General features: G+C 39.5%; 1 protein-coding gene across 2 annotated transcripts in view; it reads left to right on the top strand.

Annotated features, from left to right (window-relative positions):
• The first annotated feature begins 1,709 nt into the window (after positions 1–1,709).
• The window catches only part of nnt (nicotinamide nucleotide transhydrogenase), a 36,719-nt gene continuing 23,695 nt past the window's right edge, over positions 1,710–14,733 (top strand). The window contains exons 1-8 of one of the 2 annotated variants that reach the window (XM_072662674.1): positions 1,710–1,794; positions 3,239–3,428; positions 7,441–7,670; positions 8,693–8,910; positions 10,307–10,394; positions 10,572–10,660; positions 12,736–12,923; positions 14,315–14,448. In XM_072662674.1, coding sequence (XP_072518775.1) covers positions 3,281–3,428; positions 7,441–7,670; positions 8,693–8,910; positions 10,307–10,394; positions 10,572–10,660; positions 12,736–12,923; positions 14,315–14,448 — 1,095 coding nt within the window. In that variant the 5' untranslated portion in view covers positions 1,710–1,794; positions 3,239–3,280. The other variant, XM_072662675.1, reaches the window with a different exon arrangement.

Here is a 14,733-nt window from a genome sequence, read left to right as displayed (position 1 = left end):
ATCTCCAGTGCTGTGACCCAGCAGTACTACACGATTTACAGAGGAGATTCATTCAAAAGTTTTCAGCAAGCCAGAGACAACAGGAAGAAATGTGGTGATGAACCAAACCTCAGAAAGGGAAACACAACCTCCACACCAGAAGGCAGAAGAAAAAACACCAGAAAAAGCAAGTTGAACTAGTGGTATAGTAAAATAATGGTAAAATACAGTAAAATAATTAGGAGAGCTTTGACTAATCTGACAGAACGTGGCATCTAAATCTAGAATGGAAGGGCAGGCTAATGCTCATTAGGCTACTTCTGTCTTTTGCTATTGCGTATTTAGTTTTTACTGTATGTGATGCAGATTAAGTTGTTTAGCCTGCTCCAGTCCACAGACAGAAGACTGTGGTACTATTAGCTTTTGTCTAACCAAATATCTAAAGGAGCTGATGTGGAACATTGGTATGTGTCTCCCAAATGTATTTAGAAACAATTTTGATGTCTTTTGTTTCTTTTTTTCAGCACTCAGGCTTTACAAAAGAAATGACTTATATGCACATTAAGACTTGCTTCTCCTTTCTGAAGTAGCCATTCATTTATTTGCATCACTGATAACAGTGCTTTCAGTTGATTGTACTATAGCGCCTAGTTGACGATCTGTAGCGCTAATAGATTTGGAAGGTTTTTGTGAGTTTTAACATTCTTTTGACTTGGGTGTTAGCTTTTGCCATAAATAAATGTTTGAAATGAGTGTTTGAAATGTTTTTTTTTTTATCAATTTTCTATAGTAATTGATAAAAACTGTATTGCTGTTTTTGTTATTATATCTACAAAATACACAAACTTTGTTTTGTGTAAAATGTGTAAAAAGATGGTCATTCTAATCAGTATAAATTGGCTGCCAACTCTCCAGCACTGGGTGTGACACAGCTCTTACTCTAAACACAGTGTTAGTGACTGCTTGTTCCCTCCAAAACAACCTCTGGATAACTGGATAACCTAAATCTCAGTCCAAGAAAATAGTAAAGGTTGGCAGTACTGTAATAAACATGTGGAAAATACATTTTTTTGCATTAAAAAGGTAATAAATAAATAAATAAATAATAATAGTAATCTGTTCGGCCTTTGTGTTTTTTCTTGCAATTAGACTTCAGATTACAGATACCTTATTCTATAGAACAGCACTACAGAGATATAGTATCTTACAGTATAATACTATAGTTATTTTTAATCACAGTAGGAAAATGATAAATCTGTAAATACATAAAATAATAAATACAGGCATGTGTGCCCAATTGCACCACAGATTACAATACACAGCAAGCATACATACACTGTATTTTACTGTTTTTTTTACAAAAACACCACTGCAATTATATCTGCTTTTATTTTCTTCTTTATAATTATATTTCAAATGATACATTATAAACACTATTACACACTATTATACAGCTGTATACAGTATTATACTGCGCTAAGGAAATGTAGCTCTGTAGTCTGCTGGGCTCTTTCTATATCTAGTTGTTTTTGGACAAAAGTAAATCAGCGCAGTGTTAGATACAGGGCAAGAGCTGCAAAACACTGCAGTGATCGATCCCCCTCCTCGCAGAATAAGCTAGCTATTATCTTTATTAATTTTATGTGGTTTATGGTTTTTCTCGCTGTGCCCCTTTTCGCCCTGTAACGGTACGTTTGTCCTCGCTAACGGCAGGCGGGCTGCTATAAGACCCAGCACCACTGTGTGCCTCGCTATTTCTTCCGGGTGGCAGCAGGTCTGACTTGTCCGCTCGGTGTTATAGCGCTTTAGCTAAAGGTCAGTGCCTAAAATACGGCTCTTTCTGCTTCACTGACGCTCTCTGCATTTCAAGCGCGATCTTCTTACACTATTGATCGTAGTCGCTTTGTGCGCTTTTCTGTCCGACTGCTTGTTTTCGTGCTGGCTGTGTAGCGAGGCAGGGAGCAGCAGGCAGCTGAAGCGGCCGCCCTGCACTCAGCATCTCTGAAAGACAGATGGTTTCGCTTCTGCGCCGGCTAAAGTACAAAAGTGGGCACGTTAAAGAACAGGCATTTACTAATAAGCCCAGATGTGCCATAATAATCCATGTAAACCTAGTAAATCTGCCCTGAAACCGTGTTGTGTTGTGTTGTGTCTAGTCGGTGTGCTGCCGGCGCTCTGCTCTCACTGAGCGGATGAATGAGTGAGGGCTAGCAGGGCTGGCTAAAGGAGGCTGGCTAAAGGAGAACTCCAAGTTCAAGGTTTCTCTGTTAACTGCAGAAGTTGGAATGGAAACTTCAGGGACGACCGAGCCCTGCGGATTGTGTTTCTGTTAGAATGAGCTATGTCCTAAACTAACGCCATTAGATGCTGTTATTGTGGGTATGAATGACATTAGCTGGCTATAGTTGGCCTGCGCTGCTGTTGTGCAGAAATGTGCAAGTCTGCAGAGTTGTGCTGCAGGGCTGCTGACGTGGTCCCGCTTTCGTAGTGGAGATTGATTTTACAACCTGTCTAACTTTTTTCAAATATTTATTTTGTGTAAGTTTTTATGAAGACTTTATTAAGATAAGGTTATGTATCCGTCTTATTTGCTGATCAAGTGCAATGTAAACAACCCTGATGCACTGACGTCTTCGTACAGGCCCTTTTCAGCATGTGCCTGTTCATGTTAGTCTTTATGTTGATGCCTTATGTTATGTTTGTAGAATAATAGTAATACTTTATATATGTTTTATATATTTCTTTCTTTCTATACGTTTTGATGCAAATTTGCATATGTAAATATGTAAATTGGTACATTTGTCTATATATCTATATAGTGACATTTTACCATTTATCATAAATATATGCATATCCTTGTATTTATATTTATTGTGCATTTGCCTTCCCTTCTCTTCTATGCATGTGTAATTTTATGCTTCTAATAGACTTTATTTAGGGCGTTCAGCTTTAGGCTGTTAGCTTGAGTCGCTCGGAAGAGTGTGCTTTTACTTTCTGTTAGTAGCTGTCTAATGGCATAACAAGGCCAAGTGCCTGTAGACTCAAAAAGTAGCATGGTATTTTCATGATGATGAACTGTGCATACAGGCAAGGACATGTGGACACACTGACACCTGTGTGACCTCAGGGAGGATCAGCTGGGCTGGCGTGGTGTGGCTGAGTGGAGCATACTGGGAAAAGTCAGTCAGTGTGCTGACTGCACTCTCTCTCTCTCTCTCTCGCTGTCTGTCTCTCTCTCTCTGTCTCCCTCTCTGTGTAGGAGGAGGCTCGTCCGGCTGCGCAGCTCCTCCTCGTGTATCCCATGGCGAGTCTTCTGCGTGCGGTTGCCAGCAGCTGCTCCGTTCCCCTCTTCACTGGGGTCCCTAAGCTGCAGAGTGTTCGGGCTGTGAAAGCGCCATGTGTGCGATTCTTTAGGACCCATCAAGCTCTAACCCGTGCTGCTAGCCCAGGTAAAAAAAAAGTGTATATAAATATATAGCCCTTGAGTTATAATGGTAATGTCATTTACATGCGTTATGTGGAGAAAATGGAGGTTGTTATTGGAAGTCTGTTGCTCAGATGTTGCAAAACATGCAAACTGTGATTTAGCTTTGATTAAGTGTGACTAAATGATCACTTTCTCAGATTCTTTTTGCTAAAGTTGGTGTCCTTGATAAATCCTTTAGTTCTGAGTGCAGCAGGTAGTCTGCTCTATTTAAAGACAACTCTCTTGGTAGTCTAAAGCCCTGTGCTTTAGCTTTGGCATTGACATTGTCTTTTCCTTGCACAAGCAGACTAGGTGTTTAAGACATAAAAGCTCTATAAACTCAGAAGTACCCCTCCCAGTTTTTGTTGTAACCAGCCATAATTCCTTTCCAAGGTCATGGAGTCTCGTGACTACTCCCTGCCCCCTCCTCTGTGCCCGTTCTGACACTATTACCTGCACTAACACCCTTTCTGGCAGCAAATGAATGAAGTGCCCAGTGTAGTGAATGTGAATACACTGTCTGGTTAAAGGGTGTGTACTGGACACTAGCCATTAATAGCTGACACCCCCACCTCCTCCTCTTCGAGCTGGCCGAGAATGGCAATGACAGCTGAGGTTGGCCAGCTATTTCTGGAAGTCTACCAGTTAACATAAGTGCCAAGATTGTGACTCTCTTATGAAGGGGAAGTGAAGCATGTGTGATTGGTTAGAAATTACATGAAAATTAGGCTTAATGGTGTATTTGTTTGAAGTTCATGTTTCAGGTCATTGTTAAGGTCAAGGCTGCTTGACGTCTCCCAGTTTCCAAAACAAACAAACCAAAGCTTGCCCTGATTGGCCAGAAACTACGCGAGCACAGCTGCTTCATGTTGCTAAAACAGACATCAGCACTTAAAAAAGTAAAAGTGTTGAGAGAGTTTGCACATGAGTAATTTCAGAATGTACATTTGGACAGATGAATGTTGTGGTAAACCACATTATTGTGGTCCAAAGTTATGACTTGCCTCATGTGAGTGTTGCAGAGCTTTACCCTATAGCTCACAATTTAACTGATGATCATATAATTGTCAGCTACACAAAGTAAAATTGTCCCTGGAAAGCAAAAACTTGTGTATCTTCATTTTTGTTGTTGTTCACTTTGTAAATCTGTTTACATTGTTTCCAAATTTCATGACGAAAGGACAAATAGAAATGCTCCAAAATGACTTGGAATAAAATATATTTACATTGACATTCATTAAAGGTTTTTTTCCTCTGTCTGTAAAGCTGCCGTTCTGGAGATGCAACGTTTTTGAGTGACGGCAATGTTATGATCTCTTTCCAAATGGCGTTGAAGGTGTGTGTGTGATTAATTAGTTGATCTTTTGTGTGTAAAGCCAACCTTTTTCAATTGTATGCTTCTTGCTCTTGACTTTATAAAGAACATTTCTGACCAATTTACCCTGGATAAGAAATCTTGGCAGGAATGGCTGCTTTGGGAGTGGCTAAACACGCGTGTGTGTACATAGGCTACACTAAACAATGACTTTAGGGGGAAACGTTACCTAAACTTGTCAGAAGTGTCGCACCTCTGAGGAGACCTTTGGCTTGTCTTCTGGATTTGAATGTTGTATTTCATGTATTTTCAACATCGGAGCTTTGCCACAGACTCCGAATGACCCGAGGTGCCCACGCAATGCTCGATCAATGCAAGATGTGCCGCCTTGAGCGCCCTGTACACTTGAGGAATGCTGGAAAAACTATTTACCCACATGTCAATTTGCAGAGGATTAACTTAACCTGAGTTTATTTTTATGGCTTGTTTTACAGAAGGTAAATGCACTAAGAGACTTCCCATGTAAATGAAAGTGGCAATTGATAGTAGTAAAAAGAATAACTTGCATAATATCAGGATTTAAATGATTGTGATTAACATGCTGTTGTACACAGTGATATCATTATTTGTATTTATATGCATCCACATTGTACATCCTAAATGTAAAATTTAGCTTTTTAAATAATTTTTATAATGATGATAAATATGGTATGTAATCAAGGTGAAGGCTGTTACAGTAGCTCACTGTCTGCAGCACTGTTGTTGGTTCTGTTTCACCTACACTTGGACTGTGATTCACCCTCAGCTGCTTCTGATGTGATGAGATGCACGTGGTGGAGCTACTCTTTCCACAGCCACTCTGTGCACTTGATCCAGTGTAAAAGACTTGGTTCTGGCGGTCATAACATACATTTTCCATAATAATGACTAGATCTAGCACAGCTTCGTAGTGAACCGACCTTTTCACACCCTTCAAGTGTGCCTGTGCATACAGATGTGTTGCAGCCTGGAAATATGGGTAATGTGGTGGTTGCAATGTATCAGAAGGTTTGGGGGTGGGGGGCTTTTGCATTGATTTACTTCTATATGTTAGACACGCTTTTGGAATAAGATTCTCTGGTGGTATTGAAATCTGAAAATGCAGCTAAGCAGAGAAGTCACTACATGTTACTTGCAGATTTGATTTGATGGCACTCCCAACTTAAATGCTTTTTTTAATGTCTCTTTCCTTGGAAGCCTTTCATTGGCGCTTCTTGTAAACTGCTCCAAAGGTTTCATTTAGACTTTCCCTTATGCCAAGCTGTTAATCTTTTTATGGCTTAATTGTAGTCCGCCTCCCTGTGACCTTTCTGTGAGTTCAGATTTCAGCCTGAGTCAGAAAGTTTGAGCATGGGAGTCAGTAATTATCAGTTTGTTGCCTATGAGAGTGTGAGAAATTCTTTAAACTATAGTTTAAGGTATTTAACTTTTTATTTTGGTTTAAGTCCTTGTTTAACCCTTTAATGTCTTACTGAAGATTCATTGAGAGCTCTTAGAGATAAACACTTTAACTAGTGAAAATCTAATACCTAGCTAGAAATGCATTCAGAGATGTTGGGATTTATCAATTATTGAATGCATCTATAGCTAGACATTGGATTTGTTATTAGTTCAGCAGGAGCACCCAGAGTTAAAAGGTCCATCTCAAACACTTCTGGACCCTTTAACCTGTAAACATCAGCTGCATGTATAGCTGTAATGCCTGCATGTCCAGACGTGGGGAAATGCATCGCCATGTGGAACTGAAATGCCCTTTAAAGACAGATGGATGGATGAAAGTCCAGTGCCATTATACAAAATTCTGTAATTTGTCAATTAAAATTTGGTCAGTCAAGTCAGGGTGGTTGTTGTTGGGTTGGTTTATTTTTATTTATTTATTTATTTTTTAAATATTTTTTATTTATTTATTTTTTATGACTACTGAACACCCTGGTCTACTGAATATTGTATTTAACATCTTTTTTAAGGGGGCAAAAACCCCAAACACAATCATTCAGTATTTGTTCAGAATATTAGTTGACACGCTTACATGTTACATTATGTTTGAGTGCATTATCCTTTACATTATATCACAATGTCATGATAAATATGAGACCAATAGAAATGCTCCATAATTGTCTCTCCAAAAAATGTTTTACATTGACTTTCATTTAATGTTAAGACAGCTTTACCTTTCATCTGTAAAGTTGCCATTTTGGAGATAATGCATCAGCTTGTGGAACTGGAACCTTCTGTTTCACTACTTAAAAGAAACGTGCTGCCTTTATTGTTTGGTGCGCGGAAAGTGTCTCAGCTAGCAGGTGCACATGTTGGAAACTGAATTCAGATTACCTAAAATAACAAATATAAATCATAACATATGGATTTTCATCTGTTGGCTCATGTTTCATACGTACATGTTTCAAAATAAATGCAACAGCAGCATTAGGAAATTGTTATTAAAGGAGAAGTTTGGGATTAAAGGCAAAAGTCTTTTTGTTTTGGTATTGGTATTGGTATTGGTAATTTGTCTTGATCTGTGGAAATGCAGTGCATTGTGATTCAGACTGAGTGCAATATTCCTAAGTGAAATTCTCAAAAGTGGACTCTCAAAAGACTGCTGACATCTTGGGTCATTTCTTTTGCTATGCATTCCCTGCAGGTATTCCTTACAAGCAACTAACGGTTGGTGTTCCCAAGGAGATCTATGAAAATGAGCTTCGTGTGGCGCTCTCGCCGGCGGGAGTGGACGCACTCATCAAACAGGGTTTTAACGTTGTGGTGGAGTCCGGGGCTGGAGAGGCCGCCAAGTTTCCAGACGAGATGTACTCTAGGGTCGGAGCCACGGTAAAGGACGTCAGAGATGTCCTAGCGTCTGACATCGTGCTCAAGGTGGGCAGTTTTTCTGTGGCAGAAATGGGATCCTGACATGCAGATCAACATTTCATATCGCTGAGATTTAGTGAGCTGTAGGAGACACGATGCCAAAACTTTAAAAGCAAAAACACATTTGAATCTGATCGTTTTAAATTTGGTTGAGACACTGGTTGAGATGTTGTACTGAGATCCACAATACACGTCTGCTGGAGCGCTGTCTGGGGTTGTGCTTTGCATCTATTTTGGTTTGGAAGGAGGACTTGGGTGCTTCCTGTAGAAACGCATGGAACATCACAAGCACAAATTCAAAAATTAGATTTGCTGGGTAAAATCAATGTGGCAGGCATGAATACCCAACAGAGTCATGACCTAGTAACACACTTTTTTGCCATTTGGCAAACATTTACTGGATTAGTGAGTTGAGGTCATTGAATTTGTGCTGGTTTCACTGCCCCCTCCCACCTTCCTGAAATGGAGATTGTCACTCTTCCTCCTAAATGAAGGATGAAAGTGTAACATGTTGAGAATTCTGTTGTGGCTGATCAGACAGAGTTCACGTTGTGGTGTATCTGATATGTCTCACATTTCAGTGCCACTTATAAAATTTTCCTAAATTGGAATTTATTTTTATTTATTTTTGTATTTATTATTTTATTTTAACAATTCATGCAACCCCACAAAATCATCATAAATCATCATAACTCCCCAATTTATGTCTCATGTACAGCGGGGAAAGGTTTTAATGTCAAATTAGGCCTACAACAACAATTTATAGAATTTACAAGTCCACAATTGTTTACAGATCTGCTCTTATAATTATTGATCCCATTGTCAATATAAATCGAGTAAATCCCAAATAAGAAACTTCATGGTGAATGTCAGAGCCCAGAAGTGGGTTAAAAAGGTTGTTTAAGTATTTCTTTCTAAGAATGGTTGGTGAGCAAGGCCCATTGTCATGTTGCCAACCCCTTTTTCTCATACTGGGGCGTTCAGTCATTTGTTGGACAAATCTTTATTTATTTTTTTCTCCTTGCCAGGTCCGAGCCCCCATGCAGAACCTGGCTTTGGGTGCCCATGAGACTGATTTGATGAAGGATGGAGCCACCTTGGTGAGCTTCATCTATCCTGCTCAGAATCCTGAGCTGATGGAACGGCTGGCCAATCGCAGGGCCACTGTGCTGGCCATGGACCAAGTGCCCCGTGTCACCATCGCCCAGGGATACGATGCCCTCAGCTCCATGGCAAACATTGCTGGGTAAGTTCATTTATTCGATTTCTACAACCCTGATTAATTATTGTCTAATCATGCTTCCCCATGTACTTTGCACAGTCTGCTTGGTACAGCAGTGGCATTTGTCCAGTCTTTTTGATGGTGAACTTACAAACACTTAGAATTGGCTTGTAGTGAATAGTCAAGTGTATGCGCTCTCCAAAATGAGTTTTGGGGATTTTACCGATCCGATCCAGTGGATCGTTGCCAATTCAGGCATAATGTAATGGGTTGGGTATTGGCTGTTTTAATGCTAATCCAGTAAAGGAACTGTGAGCTAAATAATAAATAAATTAAATCAGTACAGAATGTCTTGTGTGAACTGTTATTAAACTAGTAATAATTATCAGCACATCTTATTAGAATTTTTGTCTATATATGACTTTCGAAACACAAAGATCGGGTCGGTATCTGAAGATACTCTGTGTTAAAAGACTCTGATTTGATTGGGAGTCAAAATAACTTAATCCCTAATTAGTTTATTTTTTTCTCTCACTGCCCGTGTTCGAAAGTTAGCATTGTTAGCTGCAGTTTACCAGCATTACATTGCTTTCAAAGCTTTCCCCAAAGCTGAATAGACCAAGAATAGGTGGAGAAATGAGGAGCAGATGTTTTTCAAATAGGTTATTGAATACACCTAATACACATGTAATGATGCTAGTGCTAAAATGATTTGTATTATGTGCTCCACAGTTAACAGTTTGGAATTGGTAAGAAAAAGCTTATGGCCGCAGGATATTGTCATATTTCCAATCCCCTTTTCTCATTATGTAGCATTTAGTCAATTGTTAGACAAATCTGGCAGAATGTACAAGCAACTGAAGCTCACTGCATGCTGGCCTGTTAACCTTTAGGGTGGGATTCCTGCGCTTAGATTAAGCCCATGCAGAGACTAAGTGCAATTGTTAATGGTGAAACCTCATTATTATTGCAGTTAAATCAGATGTGCCTTGCAGGCAGAGCTTTAAGGGTACTAAAGCCATATGAAGGATAGTCTTGTGATTGTCGGTTCCATAATGTAAAACATTACATGTTCCCTGCTGTTTGCATGGTGGAAAAGATAAAATGGGATCCGTGGAAGTGTTTGGGAGAAGCTCTACACAATAAACATGCTAAATGCATCGGTTAGCAAATAATTCAATTTAAAATGAAGTATGCAAACATATAGTATGTTTATTGGTGCTACTCATTATTATTTTTTCTCATTAGTTTTTCTTTTATTCATTTGATATCATTTGTTGATAAATTCAATTCATAAATACAAAAATAACTCTGGGGTACCTGTGGACATGCTGTCATACCTCAGTGGTAGCCTGAGCAGTCATGGTTTTTGTAGTCAGTTTGTAAGCATGAATAATGGTCTCCTGTTTTGTTTTGGCAGCTATAAAGCTGTGGTCCTGGCAGCGAACAACTTTGGCCGCTTCTTCACTGGACAGATCACTGCTGCAGGAAAGGTCCCCCCTGCCAAGGTATGGACTGTGACCTTAGCGTGAATTCCTGCAAAGCTGATATGTCCTGTTGGACGACCCTCAAAAAAAATGTCATGCCACTCCACTGGCTGAACAACCCTGGCAGTTGAGAATGTATGAATATGTTAATGCTTTCACTCTACTTTGAGATTAATCTGCCTTTGTTTTGGCTCCAAGGTGCTGATCATTGGAGGTGGCGTTGCTGGGCTGGCTGCTGCAGGCACTGCCAGGGCAATGGGTGCCATTGTCAGGGGCTTTGACACAAGGTAAGTGGGCCAGCGCAGCTGGCATGAGCTATTCTGTAAGCGCCCAAGATCTCCCTGTTGTCTTTTTGGGTATAAGGAGCTCACCAAGGTGGCTCCATCCTTCATCAAATCAGTCTCATGGGCACCCAAAGCCAGGTTCTGCATGGGGGCTCGGACCTGGCAAGGAGAGAAACGGACACACCCGGATCATTTTATATGGTTAAAGACAGACTTGATTAGTTTAAGCTACATTGTGCTTTTACTAGGATCAAATAAACCATTGAACTTTTTAACATGAGTAGTTTAGTAATTCAGCGATTTTCCCATTGATTTATATTCATTTGTGCTTCATTTTCTTGTTTAAACTCTGACCGCTAGACAGCGGTGTTGTAGTGGTGTCTTCAGATCCCACTGTTCTGATTGCATAAAAGAGATCTTTTTTCTCAGATTTTGAGCATATGGTGTTTATACTATGACAGTTTCCCTAAAATTAAATATATTTTTTAAGTTACAATATATCGCAATATCACAATATATTAACCAGCAACCCCTGCATCCTGGCCTAGCCTATCCTGGTAACCAGGGGGGCAGCTTTTTAAAGGAGTCTAGTTGGATTAAACCCGCCTAAACAGAATACATTTTTGATCCTAAATATTTGGCTCTGCATTTCATAATGCATGCATAATCATGCCTTTCTTGGATTGAAGTGTTGAGGGGACGCTTTATACAGAAATGAAAAATAAATGTGTTCAGTAAAGTGATGTAAAACACGGACTTTAATAAAAAAAGATTATCTTACTCTAGAAAAAAGTTGGCCTTACACCAAACACTGCCACAGACAAAATTTCATGTCTGAATAAAATCACAGGACTCTTTCTGGAGTTGCAGTGTGCTCCCATCAAAAGCTGCTTCTATTGCTGCGCCATGGTTCAACAGTTTCTCTTCCAGGAGCAAATTTCCGCTGGGAGCATGACTGGGAAACAATCTCAAAGGGAATCTGGGTCTAGTTGAAGTCCTACAAATAATCACCCTGAAAGTCTTAGTCCTCAGTCTTTGCAAAATCATAGTCTTGTGACATTGTTTTTAGATTTGAGAATGTCAGACTTGAGTGTTCATTAAGAAGATAAAAGTAGTTCCCCTCTTAAAGTGGTTCATTAATGATCTATCTGTTTCATTAACAGAAAATGCTAAAACATCATTTGTTCTACAGATGACCACAAGGTCATTAAAAGTGCAGAAAATCCAGATCTAGAAATCTTAGTCTGTGATATCTGGATCAACATTGTTCTGAAAAACTGGGACAAAATCTGTCAGATCACTTGATTGGAAAAAGAGGGCTTTGATTAGGCAGACAGTTTGGATCTGGATTAAAATGGCCCAGTTTCTTTCCAGTAGTGGGTCCTAAACCATATTTCTGTTATAAATTCAAGTTAAGTTCAATTTGGCTTGCACTATAGTGATGATGATGATGATGATATTATTATTATTATTATTATTATTATTAATATCAATAATAATAATAATGTGATAATCTAAGGAAATGTCTGATGTTTGTGTGGAGTTCAGCATCAGTGCTTTAACATATCTGGTTTTGTCCAGAAGCCTGTAAAGTGGTCATACCTTAGCTTATATGGCCATATTCTTCATCACACCAGCAGTGATAGCATGGATGGGATAAGATGATTTATACAGTCAATCTCAATTTAGCACAGTAATTTGATCATACTTGCCTACTTAGTGACATGTGCAGTCAAAGGTGATTAGGCTGAGGGATCTGGGATAGCAGCCAAGACCTAATGAGCTACAGTCTTAAGTAGTCCCCCTGGCACGCTTGTCTTCTAATGTGCCCGAAATCTGTTAAATTAGTCTGCAGCAGTTTCTCATAAGCTGCCACTGGAGGGCAGTGTTGCCCAGGTTATGAATGAGCTCAGAAAGGAAACTCTTGTGTTCCACTGATGTGAGATTGATGTATGAACTGTAACATGTCTGCACTAATCTTCATGTAACAGATGAATAATGTGTACTCTACATCCTAACTGATCATCTGAAGCAATGTCCAAGTTCTCCTCATGACATTTGACCTCTTGCGTCCTCAGAGCCGCAGCCCTGGAGCAGTTTAAGTCCCTGGGAGCCGAGCCACTGGAGGTGGACGTGAAGGAGTCTGGAGAAGGCCAGGGTGGCTATGCTAAGGAGATGTCGAAGGAGTTCATTGAGGCTGAGATGAAGCTTTTTGCCAAGCAGTGTTTGGATGTTGACATCCTCATTAGTACTGCCCTCATCCCTGGTAGGCATGCTGTCTTGCTCACTCTGTATTTAATCTTTCTGATTACGTGGGTCGGAGTTATGATGGCCAGTTCAGCTTTCTGTAAGGTTCCCCAGAACAGCTGGCTTCAGTAAGAAAAATTCATCTGGTGAACAAATTAGTTCCCAGCAATCTTGAATGGCCTGTAAACGTCTCCCAATATTGACATTTAAGAAGACTTGATGCTTTTGATTACGTTGTTTAAAGAAAAGTGCATTGAAAGGTTTTGCAACGTGGTCTGTTTGGGGGGGGGGGGGGGGGGGGTTGGGGGGTTTGTCTGACATGTTGTTCTCTGAAGACAGCTTAGTCACACAAAATGTGTCTTGTAATTTGCTGGTAACATCTGACACTTCTAAAGTGTAGCAGTTTGAGTTGAGCTAAAATGAACTTCTTTATAGCAAAATTACAATTACAGTAAATACAAATAATATTCATACAAAAAGTAGTGGTTTTCCATCACTGTGTTCATTAAAACACCTCTAAAACTCTTAATGATGTCAAATCAGGTGAGCTGGAGAGGGAATTGAACAAATCCATGCACTACCTAGAGGAAACCAGGTTATTATTCACATATTAATCCTAATGCAAAAAACATGTGTTGGGCTATTTGGTAACAGTTATATCTTGTGGAATCCCATCGGGTTCCATTTTGGGGCCACTAACACTGCCGTTAGTTTTGACAGAAATGTAGTTACGAAAGTGAAGGACTGTGGGCTTACACCCAGGGTTTAAACTAGCTCACATGATCTCAACTGCTTTCTTCCAAATTAAGAAATTCTTGTTACTTTTTATTGTATTTATGATTACTGGCATCAGCTGCAATATTTTCTCATTAACAAGCTAGAAAAACACTATGCTTGAAGGGAGAAAAGGTTTTAAATAATGTGCATCAGTGTCTAAAACTTCAGTACTGCTAAAAACAAATTGTGTAGACAACCAAAAGTACTTTAAATGTTTGTTGCAGCATTAAATAGCTGTTCCTTGCTTCACACATTTTAATACAAAAATTATTTGTCCAGTTTTAACTTGGAGCATTAGTCAAATATGAGCATATGACATAACAGAAACCCTACTAGTAGAGATTTTGCTCATTTATGTTGTATTTATTTATTTTTATTTGGTCTCAGTTTAGATTATGCAACATATTTTAATAGTGTTCTACATATACACTATTTTAAAGTGAATGAGGTTTCCTTTACTTCTGGATTGTTTGCATTTTTTTCTTCTGCATCTTCTGACTTTTCATGCTGTGCCATATCTAACATGACGGGCACATGCCATTCCTACTTACCTAAATACAGTAATGTTTCAAAGGAAATGGTAGATGGCCATAAAAGATTTATACTGATGTGTTATTCCTCTGTGTTGGGCAGGTCGCAGGGCTCCAATTCTCATTACTAGGGAAATGGTGGAGAGCATGAAGGATGGCTCAGTGGTGGTGGATCTGGCGGCAGAGGCAGGGGGCAACATTGAGACCACTGTTCCTGGAAGGCTCACTGTTCACAAAGTAAGCCCAACGCTGTGGATCATGCACCAGAAGAGCACTTTTTTTTTCTTCTTCTGTTTAGATAAATATTCACTGAAGAACTAGCTGTTTTATTTTTTATATATATTTACATGGATATCTAGGGGGGGAAAACACTTGTGCTAGTTCAGTTTACAGTGATTTGACAGTAATTTGGAGCTTCCCAATGTTTGTCAATGCACTTGTTCAGTCATTAATATAGACATTCAGAAGTGCAGTCCCAAAGGATCTTTTTAGAAATGGTTGTAAATTGTCTGTCTGTCTGTC

This window comes from Salminus brasiliensis, chromosome 18 (assembly GCF_030463535.1).
Source record: "Salminus brasiliensis chromosome 18, fSalBra1.hap2, whole genome shotgun sequence".
Lineage (NCBI taxonomy): Eukaryota > Metazoa > Chordata > Actinopteri > Characiformes > Bryconidae > Salminus > Salminus brasiliensis.
This window is presented reverse-complemented; position numbering and strand designations above follow the sequence as displayed.